The 21950-nt window shown below is 41.1% G+C and overlaps 1 protein-coding gene across 5 annotated transcripts in view; it reads left to right on the top strand.

Moving 5' to 3' along the window:
- The window catches only part of USP6NL (USP6 N-terminal like), a 221736-nt gene that overhangs the window by 158167 nt on the left and 41619 nt on the right, over positions 1 to 21950 (top strand). For all 5 annotated transcript variants that reach the window (XM_044979184.1, XM_044979164.1, XM_044979173.1 and 2 more), the window contains 4 exons: positions 9440 to 9547; positions 12924 to 13033; positions 18104 to 18152; positions 20226 to 20346. In XM_044979184.1, coding sequence (XP_044835119.1) covers positions 9440 to 9547; positions 12924 to 13033; positions 18104 to 18152; positions 20226 to 20346 — 388 coding nt within the window. The remainder of the gene's footprint in view (positions 1 to 9439; positions 9548 to 12923; positions 13034 to 18103; positions 18153 to 20225; positions 20347 to 21950) is intronic.

Here is a 21950-nt window from a genome sequence, read left to right as displayed (position 1 = left end):
ACTTCAGATTTAGGAAATATTTTAGAGGTTATGAAAGACGTAAGACAGAATCCTGGACACTGAATTTCTTCTTTAGTCATGTTTTATCTCACTATGTTGCCCATATTCCTAACCTGTGTTGCAGAGGTAGGAGTGAGGAAGGGAGTTCATTCAGTCCTTAACTTCTCTACTGATACAGCTTACAAAGTGCTAGTTTGAATGGATTGTGAAGACCTGACCACTAGGAACTGGACTGAGACCAAACAGCCATCTGAAGGTTAAGATGTCAAGCCTCTGTTAGATTTGAACTGGTGACCTAAAGGTAATCCAAAGTGCCTTAATGGAAACCATCTTTAAGGTAACTCGATAGCCGTGTCTCAAAATGAAGCCCGTTGGTTCCAAAATAATAATTATTCAGAAACCTCTTCAAGAACAGGTTGCATTTTCAGACTGTGTAATGGTCTCCTGAAGCTGCCTTTTGCCTTTTTCATGTCTGTTGCTTATCAAAATAAAATACTACTCTTCTCCAGCAGCAGCTTCTTATGTAGAAGGTGTCTATCGAATGGCAAAGTTCCTCAATTTCTATGTTCTAGTTCCTGACACCAGTTCTTCTAGTTTATGCTTTTATTTCTTAATTGTATTCTACAGTGTAACAAGCCAAAGTACATCAAGCCATCAGTCACTATTCATATTAAAGCTTTCCTGACTTACTGTGGTCACAATTTTCAGGAAAGATTAAATAAAATTCCACTTACTATCTTCCCATTTGAATATTGACAACAGTGTATGTCTGCCTTCAGCTTTAGCTGAGAAGCTATCCAAGGAGGGGGAAGGGAAGGAGAAACTCCCAAGAAAAGGTAACTAAATTTATTTTAGAATTCATAAAGCATGAGAGAGTCAAATCTCCACTTGCTTTATGTTCAGTCTCCAAAGCCTGAATAAAGTATCACTTTCCCCTCTCCGAGATTTCAGAATAAGATAGTGCAGAGCTCTAATGCTTGCATTCTCATGTTATTGTTACAAAACCCATGAAAGATGAAATACCTAATGAAGGCTCCATTATAGCAATACATTCCTTTAGGACCTCAGGATTTGATTCTTATCCTTGCCATGATTGATTCTTTTTCAGCTGGCGGCCTCCCCCAGCCTCCTGGGAGCCTGAATGACAATTCTCACTCTTAAAAACTAGGTTTTCTGATAGCTGTCTCATTTCCCTTCCTTGGGCCAATTAGATTTGTGAGCTTGCTCTTGCAACATGGCTTGAGAAGTGTCTTGTTTTTGTATTTCTCACAGATATTTTCAGAGTGGCCCACAGAGTATGTGGGAACATTTTGGGGGTGTGTGCACAAGTCTCATTCGGTGGTGTGCATTTTACAGGCAGGTAGATTGACTGATTGGCTGTTGTAACAGATCTTGTTGCGCACCCCCTTTGTGGCCACTCAAGAGACTGCTGTGAGGGGATCCAGATGCTCACGTTTTAAACTTCTGGAGTCTGAATAGAGCCTAGTCTTGGCACCAGCTCAGGGTGCCTAGATCCCTAATTGAGCACCTGGTCCTGAGAGTTTAGACTATGTGGCCCGCTGCATAGTCCCCGAAAGCAGTGCTGAGCTTTCAGAATTCCTCTGTAGGTCAAACATACTCTCTCCCAGAACTCCATCAAAGGTATGAGCCTTCTAGGTTACTGTTAACTTTCTCATGGGGCATGTGATAGGGTATAGCACATAACCCATACAAACTTCGCATAGAATTCAAATACCATATTGCTCTTTACTTATCACACAAGAAATACAGACCTATAAAGATATAATGAGCCTTACATGCATTTCCTTGCATCAGTTCCCTCACTAATCCAGACCATTCTTTGGGCTGGGGTCAGAGTCCTTTGAGGCCATCCATTGTTTTTCTCTTGCAATGCATCGTTGGTGTGCAGAAGTATGGAGCCTTCTCCACCCCCCCCCCCAGCTCTTCCTCTCTGACTATGGCCTATCCCCCCTTGCCCTCTCCTGCTCAAACTTCCTATGTCTCTCCTTTGAGTCTTCCCCGTGTGAATCCTTTTATATTCTCCTTCTTTTAGTCTGTATATTCGTGCTACTTGGGAAATTTCCATTCTCCAAACTCCCAGCCCCCCTGCAGATCAGCTTGGCCTTCCTTCAAAGGCTGAGCTGGTTTTCCACTCCAGCAGTCTCTTTAGCATAACTATTGTGTAGTCAAAACACAATTATTAAAGTTAAGTCCTCCCCATTGTCCTCAGTGTTGTATACCTGCTGTAGGTCCTGTCTGCAATGGTGGAGACACAGACATAGGGGCTTTCCATGATACAGCAGTTTCAGAAGAACAACTTCATAATGTCAACCAGAATTCCTAAGTTGTACAAACAGATTCCCCAAATCATCACAGATACTCATCCTTGCAAAATCAAAATGGGTTAGTTTTTTAACTTTTCTTTTCCATTTTAATTCATGCCATGTGTTTTCACTTCAGAGTTGGAAAGAACCACTTAAGGATCCAATTCTATAGCCACTCCTCTCCCTCTTAAAGTCAGGGGGGCATATTCTCAGCTAGTGTAAATTGTCTTAGCTCCATTGAAATCTGAGTTCAGTTATATCAATAGTGCTATGACAATTTACCCAAACTGAGGATCAGCCCCAGAGTGTGCCAGATGTAGAAGCCTCCATTTAAAAAAAAATTGATTACATTTTTGTATGTAATACTTGCATAATTTTTTCATCATGTTTAATGCTAAGGGCACTGTTCCAATTTCATAATGCTATGCTGTTATGGAGAAATATTTTCAGACAGTAACAGTTAACTGAAACATATATTAACATCCCTAACAAGAAATAGAAATATCTAAACTTAGTACTATAATTTCTTTTAAATCAGATATTGTTATAGTTTGGTTAATGAAAATTCCTCCATGTCTGGAGGACTGTAATAGTTCTACTGTGTGTATTTTCCTTTATTTTTGAATCTAGAGAGGATACAAAATCTGTTTATGATCATGTAAGTCATATGATAATATACAAAAACAGCTATTTCCAACACAGAGGTATATACTTTATATTTGGTATATAGGGTAATAGCAATGTACAACTTATGGTGATAGGTTTAAACATGCTGATATTCCATTTGCGTTTTCATTTGACTATTCTTTAATAATGTGGTAGCTGAAGACTTATCGTAAAGGAGAGGGTTTCTGTTGTGTATAGCTCCTGGTTTTGTTGGATATGGTACGGCTCTGTCTCTTCCCTCCTATAAAAAGAATCTTTCACATTCCTTTCCCGTCTTATTGCCTGTGTAATTGAGCCTATGTCAGGAAAGATTTTCTTCCTTCAAAGGAGACATCAATCTTGTTTCTGGCAGCTTTTTGAGCTTCTTTCTGTCTCCTGAAACCTGTCAGACAATGGGAGTCCTTAATCTAGTGTTCTGTTGTGTTTCTAGTCAGAATCTTGCAACATCTCTCAATAATGAAAGGATCCTCCTCTGTTTAAATTAAGCAATAGTTCTGAGAGCAAAGTCAAAGGATCTGAGTCTGTAGGGCTTTCAGGGAAGACCAAAATGAGGTGTGGCATTATTCTGCAGGTTGTCTACATGCCTCTCCAGTGCTGCAAAACTTCTGATCAAATCAATTAAAAATGTTTGCTCACATCAAAATCTTCCCATAGCTTTGAATAGCCCTGTTGGGTCCTAATATTTTTTCCATGGATGATGTTCTGCTTTGTGAACCTTTCACTTGTTTGTTCAGGTTATTTGTGCTGACTGTTCCTCCAACTTTGCTTTCACAGAAGTTCTGTCAGCCCTTTTATCATCAACCTTCAAGTCAGGATTTCAGAGAGCTGTCCTAGTTGCTGGTTGTTTCAGCCTGAGTGGGCACATAGGGTGGTAGAGTTGCCCACTCTGTTGAGACCCGGGAAACAAATCTCTCTCCTTCCTTAGTGTTGCTCATTATCAAAGTGTATTTTGTTTAATAATGCAGTGCTCAGGCCTTTGGCTGTTGTTCAATACATGATTCAGTTTTGTTTTTATTTTAGCAAGAAGTTTGTATCACAAAGCATAGGTTATGGAGTTTTCACTAAGTGCAGATGCTCAGTATCCTGCTGACCTTTCCCCACTCTTCCTTTTCCCAGCCCTGTGTCTTTATTTAGAATATATATCTGCTTGTAAATTTTTCTCCAATGTATAGGTTGATGATTAAGAGAATAGTTGATGGAAATGGATGAAGAAACAAGCAACAACATTGTTATGAAATGGCAAAAATGCTATTTATCAAAGTACACCTGTAGTGCAATAATTATCACCTGATTAGGAGAAGGGCATAAGATAGGGCAGTGGTCTCCAAAGTGGGGTGCACAGGAGGATCCTTTGGGGGTGTGTGGCAGGAGGAGCGCTGCCGGAGCAGTGCCGCTTCAGCAGTTCGGGTGGCTTTTTTTTTTTTTTTGCGCTTCGTCAGTTTTGCTTGGGGCAGCAAAAATGGTAGAGCCAGCCCTGCGGCAGGGGGTGCATGCTCAGAAATTTTTTACTGATAGAGGTGCGCGATCAAAAAAGTTTGGAGACCACTGATATAGAGGACTGGTAATAGACTATTGACCTTTAACTTACTGATTTGATAGCTACTGAAAGTCATTCCTGTCTGATGGCTGTTGGATGAACTTTCCGCATTTGGGAGTGGGTGGGGCAGGGAGAGCAGTGGGCTGTGATTGGCTGGATGGGCAGGGTTCTGGGCTATGATTGGCTGGACTCTGTCCCCTTCCTCATGAGGGTGGTGAGCGTTCTCTCAGTGGGTTAAATTCAAATTGGCAGCGAGCAGTTTCCACAGATTTAAAAAAAAAAAGAGAGGGACATCAGGGCTTGTCAAATGGCACCCGGACACACAAGCTGAAACCTGGACTGTCCAGGTGAAAACTGCATGGGTGGCAACCCTACTGGTGGAACTGTGTTGACTAAAGAAAAGTTTTACAGGCTAGGGGTCTGATTGTTTACTGAAATAGTTAAACTGGTAAAAGCCCTAGTGTGGATGCAGTTAAGTCAGATGAATAAAGGTGCCTTATACCAGTATAGTTAAAGCAGCAAAACTTTCTAGTGTAGAGAAGGCCTTACAATACTGCTGTCACCATGTCTGTTCTGTGGATAAACAGAGTATTGCAGCCTCCAAGATGGGCAGTCCAATTCCTTTTACAAGCAATAAATGTCACCCAAAAATTTTAAATGAAAATTCTCACCCAAGCATTTGCCGGCCTTTTAACATGCATGAAGCTGACTAAATCATGTAGAAATTTAGGTTATGGAATAATAGCAGCAAAATGTCTTGTGTGTAGATTATAGCACATACAAGTGTGTCTGATAGCGTCTTTAGACAGCAAGCTTTTTAAGGTTGGCAATCGTTCTGGTTGATAGGCATATACTTTTTGCAGTGGTGAAGGATTGTGTACATCTGCCTTGTATAGTAGAGATGACAGTTGAGTGATGAATTTCTCTATCTTTGAGAAGCTCTAACTTGGCCACTACTGTTCATGCTTTTTAGCCTTCCACATTGTACATTTGAATGGGCCTCTGGTCCTTGGATTATTAAAAATGAAAGAATTTTAAAAATTTAAATAATCGTCTAGTCTCTCTAGTACATTCCTAAACCTAAAGCTTGGATCTGAACTACTTGATAATGTATCTTTAAGATAGGGAGTTCTGTTGCCCAAATAGCCTAAGGTTTACCCCGTGGTTTGTTTACTAGCCTTTCAGCTCTGGAAACTTGAGTTAAAATCACAAATGAAAGTAAGACTAAGATTCTCTCTTTGGAGTAGGAGAATTGTTTTAAATTGCTGCCTACATTACAATAATAATTCATACAGATGCTTTATGTATGCAGTAACTTGTCACTTGATCTGTTGCGACTTTCAGCACATGTTAAATAAAAAAAAAATCCAATAGATCTATTATTGAATTATCTCTTGTTTGGTTTATAGTCAATGTTTTAGCCGCATGAAATGACTACAAAACGAGTTACCAAATTTCAGAAGAAAGATCTATGTTTTTTAATTATTCTGATATTGTGTACTGTCTCATGCTTTCAGTTATGATATACTAGGATAATGGGTGAGAAGAAATGCAGTACACATTAAGAGGCAGTCTAGATTTTCTGTGATATAATAACAGCAAAATCTTTAGATGCGCAAGTACTACAATGGTGGTTACAACATAAGACGCTGCGAATGAAAAAGTAAATAGAAACGATTCATTCTTAACCTCCAGCCCATTTGTCCAAATATATACTTTTTAAATTTTGCAATATCCTACATATTCCTCTGTGGGTGTATTGTGTGAGTGTTTATTAAAAAAACTCAAAATATATAAACTCAAAGATATTTTTATGTTAAAGTCACATATTGGTCAGGTTTATATCTTCAAGTATATTAACACTGGAACATGCTGCCTGCTCCATAGGGGAATGAGAAATGTATTGCACTGGATATAGGAGCATCAGAACTATTTGATTTAATACTGGCCTATTGTTTACTATTTTAGTGAACTTTCTACTGCTAACCAAAAGGGATTTCTACTTACCACAGAGCTATTGAGACCTGCTGTGGGTGAGGTGCATGTGCTTGCTTTGTAGAATGCCATCTACAAAATGGCTATGGTTATATCTCCCAAAGGATACTATTTTGTAGATGGCATTCAAAGAAATACCATCATTTAAAAGCATTGTTTCCCAGAATGATTGGTGCATATATTCAACTTGTTTTGTAAGTGGGAAGGATGCTCCGGAGTAATATCCGTTTCTCTTCCTTATCTCCTTTTCTTCCCTCAAAGGGTTCCACACTGGGCCACAAATCCTGTGGCAAATGGAGGGTTGGATGAGTCCTCACTGAGCCAACCTTTACTTCTTCTGGTTCATGCTAGGCTTTCCCAGTGGTTGACAATTTTGGTGTTTCCTGTAGCCCAAGTACAGTAGCATGTTTTAGAGGCAGTGCTTCCAAAAAGAATGGAAAAACATGGTGGTTGCTTTTACATGCTGGTGGATGGGCTGTGTAATTGGAAGGAGATGTACAAGTACTGAGTTGTGCCTTTCTCCCCTATTTCTCATCCTTTCTGTATGAGTCTTAGTATAACAACATATCTATCGGGAAATTAATTTGTATTGCATAATTAAAATTAACTTTCACAACATGTCTTGGCATTGAATCAGGCAATACTATTACATCATGACTATCTACCATGCAGTATTTGTTACTGCAGCCAAAAGCATTAAATCCTCTAAGAATGCTTTTTTGTATAATTTGTAAGTCATAATGCACAGCTAAGTGGAAAAAATGTCTGATTACTTATTAGTTGACTCTGATCAGATCTCTCCAAATGTGACAGTGACCAGTATATCTGACCTGAAATCTGTTAGTTTGATATGTAATATTTCCTGTGTTTGTGGTGGTCTTATACATGCATGAACTTCAACTCAGGGTAAGTCTACACTGCAATCCGGAGGTTTGAGTGCAGTTCCTGTGGGCATACTTGAGCTAGCTAGAGATCAAAGCTGGTTTGAGTAACAATAGCATTATAGCCATGGCAGCAGGGGCAGCGGGACAGCTAGCCTCCTGTGTATAGCCTTGCCCAGGACCAGGGGTACATACGCAAGGGGCTAGCCATGCTACCACCCATGTTGCTGTGGCTACATTTTGAGCTAAATCAAAGTTGTCTTGAGTATGAAACATGAGCTGCGCTCACATAGGGTGACCAGACAGCAAGTGTGAAAAATCGGGACGGGGGCTGGGCGGTAATAGGCTCCTATATAAGAAAAAGACCCCAAAATTGGGACATCTGGTCACCCTACTCTCACACCTCCTGATTGTTGTGTAGACATACCCTCAGTATTAGTCCCACAAGAAATTTTCAAAAAGGATAGTGCCACATGTTTTGAGTGCAGATCCTGGGCTGGGGATTAGGGTGCAGGAAGGGTGCTGGGTGCAGGCTCTGGGCTGGGGCAGGGGGTGGGTGTGCAGGAGGAGGTGAAGGGTGCAGGCTTTAGGATGGAGTTTGGGGTTGGGAAGGGGTGTGTGGGATGGGGGAGGGAGTTTGGGGATAGGAGGGAGTGCAGGGTGAGGACTGTGGGGCTGAGGATGAGGGGTACATGATGCAGGAGGGGGCTCAGGGCTAGGGAAGAGGGTTGGGCTGTGGGGTGAGGGCTGTGGATGAGGGGTTCATGATGCGAGGGGGCTCAGGGCTAGGGAAGAGGGTTGGGCTGTGAGTGAGGGCTGTGGATGAGGGGTTCATGATGCAGGAGGGGGCTCAGGGCTAGGGCAGAGGTTTGGAGTGTGGGGTGAGGGCTGTGGATGAGGGGTTCATAATGTGGGGGCGCTCAGGGCTGGGGCAGAGGATTAGGGTGCGGGGGGATGAGGGATTCATGATGTGGGGGCGCTCAGGGCTGGGGCAGAGGATTAGGGTGCGGGGGGATGAGGGCTCTGGCTGGGGCTGAGGATTAGGGTGCAGGGGGATGAGGGCTCTGGCTGGGGCTGAGGATTAGGGTGCAGGGGGATGAGGGGTTCATGATGTGGGGGTGCTCAGGGCTGGGGCTGAGGATTAGGGTGCGGGGGGAATGAGGGCTCTGGCTGGGGCTGAGGGTTTGGGGTTGGAGAGGCTCAGGGTAAGGGCAGCCTGCCTTGCCAGTACTGGCGGAGAGCAGGCACTAGGACCCTGCGGCAGCAGACAGCAAATCTGCTGGGAGCCCTCCGGGCAGCAGGCAGGGGAGAGGCGCGCTGCGTTCTGTCAGGCAGGGACGCAACACAACGCGGCGGAGGGGGGGGAACACGCGGAGGGGGGGTGGCAGGCGGGGGCTGGGACCTGCTCCAGGCAGGGTCGCGGCGGCGGGGGGAGACTTGCGGTGGCCGGGGCCGATCCAGGCAGGACCGGGGGGGGGGGCGGGGGGGCGGGAAGAGACCCAGCTCCAACTATTGCTGGAGCAGGGCGCCCAGCCCTGAATATTGCTGGGGCCCGGGCCCCACACAAATATATAACCTGCCGCCCATGACTTCATAATAATTGTGAGTTACATGTGGACTACTTTGGAACTAATTTTGTTTGAGCTTAGTGCTTATGTACAGTGCCAGACTGAGAATACTTCAGTTCTCTACTCATGGAATAAGTATAGCACAGGCAGCAGCAATGTAAGTTTCTCCAACTAGTCCTGCCATTGTACATGTCCTGACCTGGAAGAGCCTCTTTCAGGAATGAGAGCATAGTTCAGTCTCCATGTCTAATCCTTGGCCTCTCTACTAAGGCTGCCAACACGGAGCCCAGTTACCAGTATTTATTAGACATACTCAACCTGCAAAATACTTCCAGGACTACTTCAGGGCTGTTGGATAATATTATGACCTTCTTCTTTTGATAATAATGCTTGATGCAGGGAAGGCTCACTCAGCTCAAGGTTTTCTGGCTTGTTCTGCATTTATATAATTCTTTTTCTTTTTTACAGTTCCATAGGAGAATTTATAAAGGAATCCCACTGCAGCTGAGAGGTGAAGTCTGGTGTTTACTACTTGATGTCCCTAAAATGAAAGAAGAAATGAAAGACTTTTATAATGTGAGTTTGCAAATTTCCCCTTAGAATTACCAATCACAAAATCTTAGATGCTGGGAAATACTGAGCTTTTATTTTAGGCAATGTAGCAAAAGGAGTAGAAATTGTATTTAACTGTATTTTCAACTCTGTAGCCAAAGAGAAACCATGCGAGCTCAGCATTTGACCCACTTATTTTTGGGTTTGTAATCTATAATTCTTCTGATTCCTTCCCCCATCGACAAAATAATTAAAGTGCAGTTCTACTCAGAGAAATGACTATAAAAGTAGCATCATTTACTCAGCAGAATCTTTTCCCAGATCTCTCCCCCGTCCCCAGCCCCATCTGTTTAATTCATTGAAAAAAGTAATTTTAGGAGGGGAGCTTTGTGTGTGGGTTTTCCCCCCTTGTATTGTTTTTTAGTTTTTTACTCTTATTAGCCCCGAAGAACCAACACAACTTTGTGGGTGTGAGCTTTTACCCATGTGTGCACACTTATTCCAGAATGACGCCTTTTTCTGAATTAGCTTAATCCACTTTGGAAATATATTAAGTTAATTTGAAATAAGAACATCCAAACAATAAGGAATATAGTTCATCCACTTCAAATTCACCCCCTGCTTTATTCTGGATTCATTTTCATGTGCGGACAAGTCCTAAAAAAACCCTGAAGCCCTGTAAGTTTTTGATTTCTGCTTTGCAGAAGGAGGCAGCAATAGGTGAAAGACCATACTAATCACTAGCCAGAAAGTAAGCTTGAAGCACTGTATCTCATGATCCTGCCCTCATCTGGTGAAACTTTGACAGTGGTTCCCACTGTTCTCTTGGAGCTGGAGGTAGATTTCTTTAAAAAGAAAGTATGGTGGTAAATAAAAATGTTCAGTAAGTTTTAAAAATAAAACAATAACTGGGTTGTTTGACTCCAGAGGGGTTTCATGTATTTGAATGTTTGGTCAGAGGGACAACATTAAAATCAAGCTTTGGGAATAACCAAGATGAATTAATGTTTGTAAAGCATTTTGAAGATGTAAAGTACTCCGCAAATGCTTATTAAAACAGAACCTTCTTAGTTTGCAGTAATTACTGGGGAGGATATTGCAATTTACTGAATTTTGAGAACTTAAGAGAACAAGCGCAATAAAAACAAACAAAGCTAGGTATCATGAAATGTGCTTTACTGATTTATTTTGGCACCTGTATTTTAGTTTATTATAATATTTCATAACGTCCTGGCCAATGTTCTAAGGGAGGAAAGCACATTTCTGTAGGGTTTTTTTTTGGTGCATATATTTTAAGTCTTTGTCTTTTGAGACCCATTTCAGCTATCTGTTGCTAAATCTTTGCTGAGAAATGGAGGTAGTAATTTTACATAAAATATGGATAAGTGAGGTTCTGCTGAAGTCACACAAGAATGAATATGCCTTTTATAAATCTAAAAGAATTTACAAGCTAGTCACAGAAATTTGTGATGGGGAAACTTTCTACATAGAAAGTATGCCTAGACACAACAATAGCTTTTTGGTAGACTCTCATGTTAATACTGTACAGGTTCAGTTAGTGTGGTGTATCAGGCATTTGGAGGACAAAGATGAAAAAAGATCATGGAAAATGCCAAACAAGGAGGAGACCTATTCTGTGATGAATACATATAAGAATTAGGAGAAGATCCTTTTTCTAGTGTGGCAGTGAGGACATATTTGGAATTCTTTGGTTATGATTGTCAGTCCGACCCCCAAAAGGGGATAGACACAGAAGCACGGTCTATCCACCTCCCATCCTACAATATATCTTAAATTTAAAATTGTATTGGGAACTTGTAAAGTGATTATGCCGTTGAACCCAAACAACGTGCTGAGAAGTGAAATACAAAAACAAACAAAGAAACCCAATCTCTAACTTAGATATTGCCAAAGGGCCAGACCAGTAAGTAAAACAATGAAACCTGTAAGCTAATGCTGTCACAGCAGTCTTCACTTATCCTTTTCTGCCTTGGTAGGATTTTATTAAGGCTTCTCATAAGAATCTTGAAAAAAGTCATAATCCAATTTGGAAAGGTGCCAGCTATGTGCAAAGTTGGGAAGCTAAAAACTATACTCCTGAGGGAATTCTGCACCAAAAATTTAAAAATTCTGTGCCAAAAAAATAAAAATTCTGCAAATTTTATTTGTCAATAAATAATTGTGGAGACTCCAGCATGGCAGTGGGGAGCACAGGCCACTGGCTGCATGGAGTTGGGAGATCACTCTGCAGCCACCTTCCCCCCTCCCCTACCCACACACACTGGGACAAGGACTCGGTAGTGAGGCTGCACTCAACCCTGACACAGTGCCAGGGCTGGGCCTGCGTCAGAAACACCCCAGGGCCCTGCCCCTCTGCACTAGGTGTAGGTAGGTAGGCTCAGCTCAGCAGCATCCAAGTGTAGAGGGGCTCGGTGTGGGGGGATCCAGGCGTGGCGTGAGAGGGTTCTGTGTGCGGCAGTCTGGGTTCGAGCGGCTCAGTGGTGATCGGGGAGGCGGGATCTGGACAGATAGGGGTTGGTTGGAGGATGGGGGAAGATTTCTGGGTGCAGGGGCAATGAGACTGCAGGGCGGGGGCAGGTGAAGGTGGTTGGGGCTTGGCGGGAGGGAGGTCTGGGTGTGGGGGGACTTGGCAGGGAAGTCCAGGTGCTGGGGGAGTGGGACTTGGTGGGATGGGTTCTGGGTGCAGGGGACTTGTTGGAGTGGTCTGGGGGAGTGGGGCTCACTGGGGTAAGAGTTCAATGGGCCTGCCTAATGGCAGAACCCCAGCCGCTTCAGCTGCTGAGGGGATGCCACATGCTGGGCTCCCGCTTCCTCCCCCAAATTCCCCTATCCCCTTCGCTTCCCCATCCCATGCCCCTTCTCCACTGCACCCTGTCCCACCCCCTCCCCTTCCTCTCCCCACTGTCGCTATCCATCTCCCCACTGCCCCTATCCGCCCCCCCTTGCCTTGCCCCATCATGGGCACTCACTGTTTGTACAGAAAATAGAATGGCTCCCAGCACGCAGAAGGGGAGTACAACCAGTGCTAGGATCCAGGAGGCAGCGTTTGAGCACCAACTTCCTTCAGCTGGGCAGCTCTGCGCTGACAGAAACGGGGGCGGGGGAGCAATGGCACATGACCCTGCATGCCCGCCCATGCTTTGCCTCTGTTGGGGGGACAATGCCCCCCCCCCTTACTCCCATGTGTGTCCCCACTCCCAACTTCCGCGAGGCTTTTCTTTGCTTCCCTGTCATTTTCTATAATAAGCATTGTAAATTCACAGATTACAAATGTTTTTTGTCCACTAATAAATTCTGTGGCCTTAAGCAGTTTCTCTTCCTATTTTAGATGTCAGCAGAGTTTTGCCTAATTTCTTTTCTTTCTTGCCATTTTTCCTAGAAATTAAAACATCGAGCAAGAGGGTCTTCACCAGATATCAGGCAAATCGATCTTGATGTAAATCGAACATATAGGGATCATATCATGTTTAGAGACAGATATGGTGTTAAGTAAGTGAATACAAATGTATTTAATTCAGTCATTCCTTGTTTGTCTTTCAGATAGATTTGACCTACCTAAGACTCCTTTTACTACTCAAGTAGTATGACAGAGCTTTGAATGTAAAAGTTTCAGATTTCAGAAAGTACCACATATAGCTTAAAGGAATGTAGTCTCTGAATAGTTCAAAATCAGCTTGTTTAATCTCCAACCTGCTAGCTTTACCCTTTAATGTGTTAAAGCTATGGCCACTGGAAATCTAAAGGAAAAAGTCTAAATTCTTATCCCCCAGATGCTATAGACATTTTTATAAAATCTGAGAAAATGTGTTGGCCTCTATTTTAAACAAATTCAAAGCACAAGAAAAGACTAAGTTCTTTAATTATGTATATCTTTATAGAGTAATGTTGGAAAACAGATTTTTTCTTCTCTGATAAATTTAATCTCTCCCCCTAGCCTTTTAGCCTTCTCCCTAGATGTTCTGTATTTTCCCTCTCTGAGTGTAGTTTTGAGAACCAAATAAAACAACTTTTTAGCTATGAACATGTAATTATTTATGTAATTAAACCTTGCCACGTTAATACTTTCAGACCTTTTTGCAATATTTTGTTTTACAGTTGTTGGATAAAGAATATTAGTTAACTATTTCACAATTTAAACATCTTTAACATAAACATACCAAATGACAGCATTGTTCTTAGGCTTCAGGGTCAATATCCCCATTGAGATGAATGAGACACATCTCACTCCTTTTCAAATGTATCATTTCATTCTTTTTCAGTAGCTTCTGGAAGACCTCATTGCATTTGTTCACCTTCCAAAGGTTATATTCACGGTTATAAGTGCGATAAACTAAAATGTGTTGTTTTGTTTACTGCTTTGTTATTCATATCGTTGTAGAATGTTGCGTAGGATACTTCACAGACAAGTAAAAAATACCCCAAGATCTGTGTCCTTGAGAATGTAGAGTCTAAATGAAATCCTTAAATTCTGTAGAAATCTAGAAATAAACATTTTGGGCAGCAACCCTAAATCCGTGGTAGATCGTGGATTTTCCACATTGTGTATTCCAGTGCCACTTCTAATGGCATTTGGTGAAAGTTCAGTAACCATATCCTGAACTAAAGTAATGGAGTCTAGTTATTTTTTCCTGAAAGTAAATTGCTTACCGTTTGTATTCTTCTGAAAGTTTTTGTGTCCATCCTATTTTAGGTCTTTAGTGGGAACACTTAGGGTAAATAGTATTAAAATGTTACTAGTTAAAGCTAGTTAATGTTAGACAATAATAGTAATATTGTGCCCTTTACATTTAGTTTTCATTTGGCTACTTCCTTCCATCTGATTTGTGCAGAGTCCCTGTGAAGTTTATTGACATCTCATAAATAGGGCCCTACCAAATTCTGGGTCCATTTTGGTCGATTTCACAGCCAGAGGGTTTTAAAGTTAGTCAATTTCATGTTTTCAGGTGTTTACATTGAAATTTCATGGTGTTGTAACCATGGGGGTCCCGACCCAAAGGGGGATTGTGCAGAGGTTGCAAGGCTGTTGTAAGGGGGTTGCTGGATTGCCACGCTCACTTCTATGCTGCCTTCAGAATTGGATTCCAAAGGCAGCAGCTGTGGAGCTTCCTGCAGCCAGAGGAGGTTCGTGGAGGTGGGTCTGATCTCCCCCGTGCTGCTGGAACACCCCAGCTGGGGGCTCCTAGCTACTGGTCCCAGCCGGGCTGAGGAGGGACAGGACTACTACTCCCCCTGCACAACCGCTCTTGTGGGGAAATCAGTCCCTCTTCCAGGTACCTCCCCTGGCTGCAAGAAGCTCTGCAGCTGTACTCTCTGAAGGCAGCGCAGAAGTCAGGGTGGCTTCTTCCCCTGCATGGCCACTCTGAGAGTTTGGTCCAAGTCCAGGTTCTAAAATCTGTGGAAAAAGATGAGCAGAATTGCTCAAACATGATGATGACCAGCTCTTAGTTTGTCCTGCTAAAAAGAATTTAAAGCAATGTAGGTTTGATATAAATAGTTTAAAAAGCAAGTTCAATATTTCATTGTTAAAACAACAGAAATCAAAACTGTCAGAATATTTTGCTTAAGTATATACCTAAAGATTAACAAAAAGAAATTAGTGAAGGAAGCATGTTTGTGTAGAAGGGAAATAATGTGTGTGAGCATGCATGTGCACACATACTATTAAAGAAGAATAATTTTATGTCTGATCAAAGATGTCTTTGCTCAGTTAATTACCCCAGGAGAAGTTAGATCAAGATTTTCTAATCTAATGTAGTCTTAATTTAATTTTCATGTGTCTGACATATGAAAGCGTAGTGTTTCATACATACATTGACATTAAACCGTGAGAGAAAGCTGAATGCTCTTTTTGTTTTAAAATTCTTAAACTGAATTAATGAAGTGTGATGCAGTTTTTTTAAAATGCAGAACACAATCTGTTTATGAAGCCCACGTGTAGATAAGAATGAAGCCTTTTACTCACCTCTTTGTTTATCTGCAAGTGCAGATTGTCTTTAAAATGTCCCCCATTTTCCTTGTGAAGTGGGTCTATGTTGGATGAATAAGAAGAAATATGTGGTTAAATGCAAATTTTCTTCAAACATGCTTTCATCACCCAATGCAATCAAAGACCAAATAAAGTGAAAGACAGAAATGGTCCTTTCAAAGAAATAAGACTCAAGTTTAACATCTAGTACCATAATAATTCATCATCATTCAATAGTTAAAGGAAGGTAGAAACTGAAGTCCAACTTCCATTCTTTTGCTCATATTGTTTCTGTGGGAATCGTAAAACTTTGGAATCAAAGTGCATGAGTTTAGGGCTTAAAAACCCCCCAAAAACCCACACACCCCACAATACACACACACATTCCTGACATCTGTACAGCATTAACAGCACACCCACACATGTTTATAAATAAGTGGTATCTACTCACATAATCCTGCAGTGAGCATGTTCAGAGGAAACACTGTTAATTGACCTAGGGGAAGTGCTCTCCAACGTTAACATATTATTCCCTCCCATCTCCATTAACGGGAAACATAAACTTTTTGTTTGACAGTCAGCAGAAGAGTAAAAAGACATTTACAAGTTTTGGTTCAGGGATGGAGAGGGGGAAGAATGCATTGGGGATGCAGGATAGCTGATTAGACCTGTGCAAAACTCAGCAGTTTCATTTCTATGGTTTTTAGTTTTGGTTGATATTGGCTCACATTCCCAGACTCTTAAGTTCTGAACAAACCTTGACGTTTGTTTGCTGAAGTTTACACACAGTTCCAGCAAATCTTGGATTTCATTGTGAAAGTTCTGCGTAACTCTACACTCAACATTACTTAATTCCTAAATTGGAGAGGAAGCAGAATTCACACGTTCAATTTTTAATATATTAACAAATAATAATTAGAACATGATGGGGTAGTATAGAAAGAAAAAGAGAGAGTAATTACACCTCTACCCCGATATAACGCCACTCGATATAACACGAATTCGGATATAACATGGTAAAGCAGTGCTCCGGGGGATCAAATCATGTTCAATATAATGCGGTTTCACCTGTAACGCAGTAAGATTTTCGGGCTCTTGAGGACAGAGTTATATTGGGGTAGAGGTATATTAAATAGGGCAAAGCTTTCTCAAAGCATGTATGAGTGTCAGCAAGTTGCGTAAGACCAAGCACAGGAATAGGAGTCGGTCTCCCAAGTGTTGTTCCTAAGTCTGTAGAAGCAGCAAAGAATCCTGTGGCACCTTATAGACTAACAGAAGTTTTGCAGCATGAGCTTTCGTGGGTGAATACCCACTTCTTCGGATGCAAGCAGTGGAAATTTCCAGGGACAGGTGTGTATATATAAGCAAGCAAGAAGCAAGCTAGAGATAACGAGGTTAGGACAATCAGGGAGGATGGGGCCCTGTTCCAGCAGCTGAGGTGTGAAAACCAAGGGAGGAGAAACTGGTTCTGTAATTGGCAAGCCATTCACAGTCTTTGTTTAGTCCTGAGCTGATGGTGTTAAAGTTGCAGATGAACTGGAGCTCAGCAGTTTCTCTTTGAAGTCTGGTCCTAAAGTTTTTTTGTTGTAGGATGGCCACCTTAAAATCTGCTATTGTGTGGCCAGGGAGGTTGAAGTGTTCTCCTACAGGTTTTTGTATATTGCCATTCCTAATGTCTGATTTGTTCCTAAGTCTGCCATTGATACACTGTGGGACCTCAGGAAAGTCATTTAGGCCTAAATTTTCAAATTGGTCTTTAGTTTTGGATGCCTCAATTTTTGAGTGCCCAGCTTAAGACACATTGGGCCTGTTTTGTTTCAGAACGGCTGAAGCTCCGTAGCTCCCGCTGAAATGAATAAAAGCTGCTGGTGCTCAGCAATTCTAAAAATCAGATCCAAGGAGTCTCACTTCTGGCACATAGGGTTGCCAGTTTTGGTTGGACGTATTTCTGAAGCTTTCATCACATGACAGTCTTTCATTTTTAATTCCTGGATACTCCAGGGCAATCCTGGAGGGTTGGCAACCATATTGGCATGCAAAGCTAGTGGATGCTTTGAAAATGCAACTCTTACCCAGTTTATGCCTCAGTTTCCCCAGCTGTAAAATTGATGATGTGTTGCCCCACCTTTCTCCTAGAGGTGTTACATGTGTTAGTTATTATTTAAGTACTTTGAACATGATAAATTTATGGAGGTTAAGTCCATTAATGGCTATTAGCCAGGATGGGTAAGGAATGGTGCCCCAGTCTCTGTTTGTCAGAGGGTGGAGATGGATGGCAGGAGAGAGATCACTTGATCATTACCTGTTAGGTTCACTCCCTCTGGGGCACCTGGCATTGGCCAATGTCGGTAGACAGGATACTCGGCTGGATGGACCTTTGGTCTGACCCAGTATGGCTGTTCTTATGTAAACCATTGTAATATAATCAAACAATACTTACTACTTATCTGTTTTGATTATGAAGTATATTTCTCTACATTTTTGAAATTAGACAAATTGGAGAAACAGATACTCAGAAAGTAGATTCAGTAGCTTTGTTTTTTGTTAAAAACAATATTAAATATTTTCATTTACTTACTGTTTTGTTTCTCCAGGCAGCAATCCTTATTCCATGTTTTAGCTGCATATTCAATATATAATACGGTAAGTCATGTTTCATGTACCCTTGAGATCAAATATGGGTCTTTTAAACGATGTTGCAAAAGTTACTGAAAATACTTCTCAGAACTGTTGCCAGCTCAATCTGGCTGTTGTAGGGTTGGGAGCTTGAGTTCAAACGCTGTTGAAGCGGCGGCCAGCACGTCCCTGGAGCCTCTTTGCCTGCAGGCACCACTTCCCACAGCTCCCATTGGCCGGGAACAGAGAACCAAGAGCTGCAAGGGGCAGTGCCTGCAGGCGGTCAAAATCAGCAAAATGTCTCGTAGCTTGCAATCAGATTATCCTGATGGGCCGCAGGTTGCCCACCACTGCTATATGCCATTGTAAACAGTCTCATCATACCATTGCCTCTATAAACTTATCAAGCTCAGTCTCAAAGCTAGTTAGGTGTTTTGGCCCCACTACTTCCCTGGGAAGGCTGTTCCAGAACTTCACTCCTCGGATGTTTAGAAACCTTCATCGAATTTCAAGCCTAAATATATGGATGGCCAGTTTATTTTGTCAACATTGGTGCTTAACTAAGAACTCCTCTCCCTCCCTTATATTTGATCCCACTGACATTTACAGAGAGCAATCATATCTCCTCCCCTCAGCCTTCTTTTGCTAGGCTAAACAAGCCAAGCTCTTTGAGACGTCTCTCATAAGGTAAGTTTTCCATTCCTGTCCTGAATGGCAGTGCTTTCCTGGCTGGGGTTTTTAGATCTCATGTTCTGTGCCAGAAACGTTCCTGGTTTGTAGCATCTAAGTCTGAGTTGCCTATTAAAAACGTAAGTAATGTAAATGTCAGATGTCCACTTCTGTGTTTACTCATTATGCCCCCATCCTGCAAAGATTTTTATAATTGGGTTTAACTTTACACATGAGTAGTTCCAATGAAGTCAATGAGACTGTATGTAGAGCTGAGTCTGTGCAGAAACGTTCGCAGGATTATTCTCATTATAAGTAAATATAGAAATCGTCATTCTTTTTAAATATCACTTTGCTTCCCTTCCAGCATCATATCCATTTAAAAGAAGTTTTAGTTTTTCTGTCCCAGATTGAAAGCTCTCTTTTGGTGCAAGAAGAAGCTAATATTACTGTTTTTAATTCTAGAATTATGTTTTCTGTCATTTAATAGGTGCCCTAGATTTTTGATTGTACGGTGTTTAGGATTAAAACTCTGATAGCAGGGACTTTTTGTTTTCCACAGCACATTGTTTGGATTAACTAATAACAATTTATATTACATGAAAGATGCTGTTTAAAATCAATGGATACAATATAGACATTGGTAGTGTTTAAACAAGTAGAAAAAGATTAGTATTTAGGCTTATTGTTGCATTTTTTCTCTTTTATTATATATCGGTTGTTTCAGACTTCTTAGCTAGTTTCCTTTTTATCTTTCGGCATTAAAGCAAATTAAAAGGCTTCCTTGGCCAAAGTTCTTGTGATGAACCCATCTGTCTAAAAGACTTTCTCAATAATTATCTCTTTCTCATCAAATATACATTAGCAGCTGGTTTTGTAAAGTCAGTAATAATCCTTACTTAAGCAGTCTGATATTTCTTATTGCTGGTTCCCACCATAGGAGTTAATATATTAGTACAGTAGCCTTGTGGGGTTTCCTGTTTTAAATTGCTACCGTTTTTGAATAAGAGGAGAGATGTCTCTGTCTCCCTTGTTTATGTATCTGTAATATCTTCTTGCCATATATTGTGCTGTTCCACATGAAGAATAGAAAACACATCTGTTCTGGGTGTAGGTTCATATAAATTATATGCAAACGTTTTAAAATAAAGGATTTAGTGTACAAATATCCTGTATCTTAATGAAAGGCCAAAGCCAGTTCAAGCGCCAGTTGGTAGACAGTGAATTATCACTTATAGTGTAATATGTTTTGTCTTTGAATAGCCATGGTAATAGAGTTTAAAGGAAAATTTTAACGATGAAGGTGTGTGGGTTTGGCATATTTAGAGAGCTTATTCCAAAAATGGTGTATTTTCTCATGTTAAAAAATACACAAATAGTTGTTATTTTGTTTGTTTATGAAGTTAATGTTTCCTGTCCTCTAAATTTCAGGAGGTTGGATACTGTCAGGGGATGAGCCAGATTACAGCTTTACTCCTCATGTACATGAATGAAGAAGATGCCTTCTGGGCCCTGGTGAAACTACTCTCAGGTCCTAAACATGCTATGCATGGTATGGTATTTCAGCTCACATAGTACAAATTACATTTCAACATGTCCTAATTAGATTATAAATTGTTTGAGACAGGGGCCATATCCATTTGTGTGTGTGTTCGGTGCCTAGCACAGTGGGGTCCTTATCTTGTGTGGGGCTATTGCATGCTACTGCAGAACAAATAATGCTTAATAATCTCTTAATAAATATGATTAACGCTTATCTACAATTTCGTATGATTGTTTTGTAGGTTATATCCTACAAGTAGTCATCAATGAAAATTTCCCATCCTCTAATGTTGTTCTGAATTTATTCTGGGAAAATACCCAAAAGTTCTCTTAGTGTTGTCACTTTGTTTAAGTGTATCAGTGTTTCTGCTTCAGCTATTAGTGCCACTGATTTGTTCTGTAAAGTTATATTACAAATGCCACTTTGTCAGAGCCTTGTAAAATGCAGATAAAGCTATTATTCTATGTTAAATGCTGCACTTACAGGTATTTATTCTAAGGACTGTGTTTCTAGACTTCATTGCTGATATTCATGGAAGTTACTTCAGTTATCTTTGCCTGGCAGTGTCGAAATTTGGTTATGCAGACATTTATATAGCAATTGAATAATAATGAAAACCATATAAAAAAAAACCTGTTAAATGGCTGTGATATCAACTGGCAAAGCTGGAAATCCACAGTTAAAACTAATGCTGTAGGTAGGCACAATGGTATGAGCACAGGGTAAACCATTGGCAAGCTGTATCTCTGCCTCACACAGGATTCTATTGTTCCACCATTTTGTTACTTAAATATAATTGTGTTTTCTCTCTAATTTATTTGTTACTTTTAAATTTTAGTATTTTCTATGTGTTCTTTACCTTCTGACAGTGGCCAGTGCCAGATTTTCAGAAGGAATGAATAGAACAGGGCAATTATTGAGTGAGCCATCCCCTGTCATCCTGTCACTCCCAGCTTCTGACAGTTAGCGGGTTAGGGACACCCAGAGCATGGGGTTGCGACCCTGGCTGTCTTGGACCTATCCTCATGACCATATTTATTTCTTTTTTGAATCCAGCTATACTTTTGACCTTCACAACATCCCCTGGCAGTGAGTTCCATAGGTTGACTTGTGTTGTGTGAAGAAGTACTTCCTTATATTTGTTTTAACTTGCTGACTATTAATTTCATTGGGTGACTCCTGGTTTTTGTGTTAAGTGAAGGGTTATATTACACTTCCCTATTCATTTTCTCCACACCTTTTTTCATTTTATAGACCTCTATCATTATCTTCCTTTAGTCATCTCTCTTCTAAGCCCAGTTACTGTCTTCTTAATCTCTCCTCATACAGCAGCAAAGAATCCTGTGGCACCTTATAGACTAACAGATGTTTTAGAGCATGAGCTTTCGTGGGTGAATACCCACTTCGTCGGATGCATGCTCATGCTCTCAAACATCTGTTAGTCTATAAGGTGCCACAGGATTCTTTGCTGCTTTTACAGATCCAGACTAACACGGCTACCCCTCTGATACTTGTCTCCTCATACAGAAGCTGTTCCAAACCCTTAATTATTTTTGTTGTCCTTCTCTGTACCTTTTCCAAAGCAATGTAAACTAAACTAATCCATTCTTATT

This window comes from Mauremys mutica, chromosome 1 (assembly GCF_020497125.1).
Source record: "Mauremys mutica isolate MM-2020 ecotype Southern chromosome 1, ASM2049712v1, whole genome shotgun sequence".
Lineage (NCBI taxonomy): Eukaryota > Metazoa > Chordata > Testudines > Geoemydidae > Mauremys > Mauremys mutica.
The sequence above is the reverse complement of the archived record's forward strand: the minus strand, read 5'-3'. Positions and strand labels throughout refer to the sequence as shown.